The sequence below is a fragment of the Mus caroli genome, chromosome 7 (assembly GCF_900094665.2).
Source record: "Mus caroli chromosome 7, CAROLI_EIJ_v1.1, whole genome shotgun sequence".
Lineage (NCBI taxonomy): Eukaryota > Metazoa > Chordata > Mammalia > Rodentia > Muridae > Mus > Mus caroli.
In genome coordinates this window covers 34,509,017-34,513,359 of record NC_034576.1, presented here as the reverse complement: position 1 = coordinate 34,513,359, position 4,343 = coordinate 34,509,017, and the positions used below count along the sequence as shown (strand labels likewise).

General features: G+C 52.2%; 1 protein-coding gene across 1 annotated transcript in view; it reads right to left on the bottom strand.

The window, feature by feature from the left end:
* Window positions 1-3,532, bottom strand: part of Rhpn2 (rhophilin Rho GTPase binding protein 2) — a 59,170-nt gene extending 55,638 nt beyond the window's left edge. Inside the window, exon 1 of the mRNA XM_021167232.1 lies at window positions 3,365-3,532. Coding sequence (XP_021022891.1) covers window positions 3,365-3,433 — 69 coding nt within the window. The 5' untranslated portion in view covers window positions 3,434-3,532. The remainder of the gene's footprint in view (window positions 1-3,364) is intronic.
* Between the last annotated feature and the right edge of the window lie 811 nt (window positions 3,533-4,343).

Genomic DNA, 4,343 nt, shown 5'->3' with positions numbered 1-4,343 from the left:
AAAAAAAAAAAAAAAAAAAAAAAGAAAAGAAAAGAAACATTCAAACTGGGTAGTGGTGGCGCATGCCTTTGATCCCAACACTCAGGAGGCAGAAGCAGATGGATTTCTGAGTTTGAGGCCAGCCTGGTCTACAGAGAGAGTTCCAGGACAGCCAGGGCAACCTGGAGAAACCCTGTCTTAGAAAAAAAAAATCCTTTTTTTCAAGGAGCTGGCGATGCAGTTCAGTGACAGAGACTCTAGCATGTAGAAAACTGTAGGTTCTATGCCCAATTCTCACTCTCTGCTGACAAAGGGGGATTTTGCATGGATGAGGTTAACGTGGTACAATGAGACCTTGTCTATACACACACACCTTCCATCTTCCTTTATCTCCCTTCCTACATCTCCTTCCTCCAGCATCCCTGCTACACTGGCTTTTGTTCCTACCCTCCACTCACTTTCTGCTCTTCCCTTGAAGGGATAACCTGGACCTCTCCAGCACTCTTCAGGGTTGTCAACTTTCTCTCAGCTTCCTCTGCACTGCCACCCTTCCAACTTCCTTGTCTTCCTCCTTCTGCTCATTTCTTCCCTTAATCCAGATATTTCTGTCCCGGCTTCTTTACTCACTATTGAAAATGCCGATCACTTGGATGACTCCCAAAGTGGCATCTCCCATTCGCAGCTGGCAAACTGCCAGTCCCACTCACCATGGAGCTTCCCTACTGGCATCCCTGCTATCCAATTTTAATTCACAGGGCTGGGAAGAGAACCCAGGATCATGTGCATGTTAGACAAGTGCCCTACCACTGAGCTGCGGTCCCCACCTGGACATAGGATTTCATGCTGGATTTCATGTATCAGGGTAGGGAAGATAAAGACAATCAGATCACAGGGTCAAAAGCAGTGATTCTCCACAGATGGGTCAAGACACCTTTGGCGTCACGTGTCAGATATCCTACATATCAGATGCTTACATTATGATTCGGATTCCTAACAGCAGCAAAATTATGAAGTAGCAAGGAAAATGATTTTTATGGGGGGGGGGTGTCACCACAACATGAGGAGCTGTACTAAAGGGTCACAGCATTAGGAAGGTTGAGAAGCACTGGTCTAAGGCAATACAACTTTTTCCTGCCCAGTTTCACTCTTTCTCCACCACTGCAGCCAAAATATTTTTTCTGGTATAAATCCCACATGGTTGAACCTGCTTTAAATGTTTCCATGGATCTCCAGCATCCCCTAGTTCCTTAGGATATGTAATCGGAAACTGCTGAGTTTCCAAACATCCCTCTACTCTCAGAAGGTTCTAAGCACCTGTACCTCTCTCTATGCCTTTGCCCAGGCTGTTCCCTCTGCCTGCAGGGCCCCTTTCACCATCTCCTTCACCTGTCCAACCTCTGCGTTTCAACTCATCTGTCATATGACTTACATCAAACTGGCTCAGGGCACAGATTAGAAAAACTTACCCCAACCCCTTTATTTTCCTGATACAAAAGGCACCGGCGTGATTTAACTCAGACACAACACATTTGCAGTGACAAGGGTTTCAATTCTGCACAGATGCTAGTTGTAAAATTCATCATACCCTGCCCCTCAGCCAGCATCAGAGAAACTGCACCTGAGAAATACCCAAAGAACTGGAGAAATGCTCAGTGGTCAGTTAGGCTTGCTTACTGCTCCTGCAGAGGACCCTAGTTTGGTTCCTAGCACTCATATTAAGTGGATGTTCGCAACTACTTGTAATTCCAGTTCTAGGACATTTGGTCTTCTCTTCTGGCCTCCAAGGCGTGTGAGCGTGCACGCACATACACATACACTTAAATCTTTAAAAAAACATTCAGGCTCCCATCTTTTCCCTTCCCCACCCACGTCCTCTCCTGAGATTCACAGCCCTGAATGGATGACACAGGAGAACTTGCTCTGAAAAGCTTAACGCCCTCCACAGTATATTTCATCCTCTCTGACTTCCTGCCTTCTCCCCACCAAGAAGCTGCCACAGGTCCACCAAGTCATCTGTTCAGAAGACAAACAATCTAGCCAGAACTGATATCCCACAAAGAGACAGCAACTTGCTGGAGGCTGTAAAGCAATTTTGTGGGGGTGGCAGCCAGGCCCTAGGGCCTTAGGTTGGACATCTTGAGATTCCCAGGCGAAGCAACCTCCTGCAATTCTGGCCTGTGATCCTCTGGCCCAAATGCCACACATAATTAGAAGTTATAATCCTGTAATTCCATGATGACATCTTTCAACTTAAATATACTTTAAAACTTTTTTAAATGCCAAAAGGAACTTTAAAAAATTGCCCACTGTCCCCACCTGTCTCCAGATTTCCCTCTTTTCTATTACTACTTCACGTGTGAGCAAAAGTTCTTTAAGATGCCAGAGTCCCGCGGGAGAAGGAAGCTGCCAAGCCCATTTACGAACAATTAAGAATTGATTGCTCTGTGGGAAGCAGTTTCACTTCCCTATTCATGACTACTCGCTGCGCCTTCGATCGTATCAGTTAGAAAAATATCCACGACAATCTCTCAACCCACCAGGTGATCCTTGGCCAAAGTCCAAAAGCTATTTTTAGACTCTTTAGGGACCCAAGAGGAAGGTGAGGAGTCTGTCACCGTGGTTCGCACCTCTAAAGTGTCTTTGTAAGCCAGCAGCTGTTGGGCAATCCCAGCACCGCTGTGGGCGCCTAATGGGGTCGCTTTTGAGGAACTGAGCTCCAGGGCGAAAGGCAGTCGCATAAATTGCCCAGGAGCGCCAAGACGTGCCAAGCGCGCAGAGTCCAGTCTCGCCCTCTCGGTCTCTCGGACAACCAAATACAGATAAATCCACTTTGGAAGACTGAGACTCCGATTCTCTGGCTCTCTTGGGCGAGGACAAACGAAGGGGCACGCCCGAGGTCCCCTTGCAGCATCCACCCTCCCTTACCAAGAAGTCGAAGGGGGCGAACGCTGAAAGCATTTGGGAGGCAAAAGAGCAAAACTCGCCCTCCAGATACACCATGGCTAAGCGCTCGGGTGGAACTGAGCTGCGGTATAAGTGCAGAGGGACTAACCGAGCTCGCCAGCGTGGCCAAGGGCTGGTCCTTTCCCTACCAGCGCGAGAAGGCTGGCAAGGCTATCCGGATCACTCCCTAGGTTTCCACCTGCGTGTGGCTCGCCTGTGCACCTGCACGCCCAGCCCGGCTGCCATCTGCTCGGGGCTCCAAGCCCCGCGCAATCCCCTTTCGACCCCCCTTCTCCGCCCTTCGGCCCGCACCAACTCTGCGGGTCTCTCCCTTCTCCTTCCCCTCCCCCTCCAGTCCAAGCCGACCCCGGCCCCAAGCCCCTTCAGCACGCTCCGCAGTTTGCCAGGACAGACAGAGAGGGTCTGTTGACTCGCCGCTCACCTTTCGAAAGTAGTCGTCACCCTCTTTCTCCAGCGGCTGGGGGGCCGCGGGGAGCAGCGTATCGGTCATGCTGGCAGCGCGGGAGTCCAGGGTGAACTGAGGTGCAGTGGCTACTAAGGGCCCCAGGAGGCGCCGGGACCCGCCCCCGCTCCCGCCCTGACCGGCCTGCCGCCCCGCCCGAGCCCTAGAGCGCCAGATATCTGGAGCTCCGCCCCTCCTAGCAAGACCTGGACTTAGGCAGATCCCGAGCCTGGAACTCAGTTCTGCCACCTAGGCCCCGCCTCCAGCCTCCCAAGAGGCGAATCCCGAGCCCTACAGTTCCGCCCCCGGCTTGTGCAGTCCTCCTGCATCCCTAAGTGAGCCCCACCCCTAATCTCTGGAGCCACGCCCCATCTCGTCTAGGCCCCGCCCCTCCACCATCCAGTCCTACGGGAGGCGGATACCTAACTCTGTAGCCTCGCCCCTCTCAACTAAGGCCCCTCCCATAACACGCACGGTCCTCCTCCAGCCCCGCCCGAGGCTGAAGCCAGAGCCCTGAAGCCCTGCCCTTGATTGTATAGACCGCGCCCCTGCCCCATGCAAGTGTTAAGTGCCTGTCTGCCCCGAGTCTAGAATGGAGCTCTTGCTGAGCCTTCGATCTTAATCTGAATTTTGTTCACAGCTCACTACCCTGTGAGCGTTAAGGTGGCGCACCAGCGGGATCGGGGTTTCAGCGACCGTAGCGAAACCCAAATTCGCCCTTTCTCTGGAGCCCTAGGAGTAGTAAATGCAGAGAACGCTAAATATACGTTTGCTTTCCCACTCAGGGACGCAGACATTCATGACCAGTTGATTCGCTGCTCGGAAGCTTTTAAAGGCTCTGGCCAGGGAGGATAGAAAGCTGTTTGCAGGAGAGGAGGCCTCGGAGCGCTTGGGTAGCAGAAGTCGTCGGGAAAGCCGGGCGTGGTGGCGCACGCCTTTAGTCCCAGCACTCGGGAGG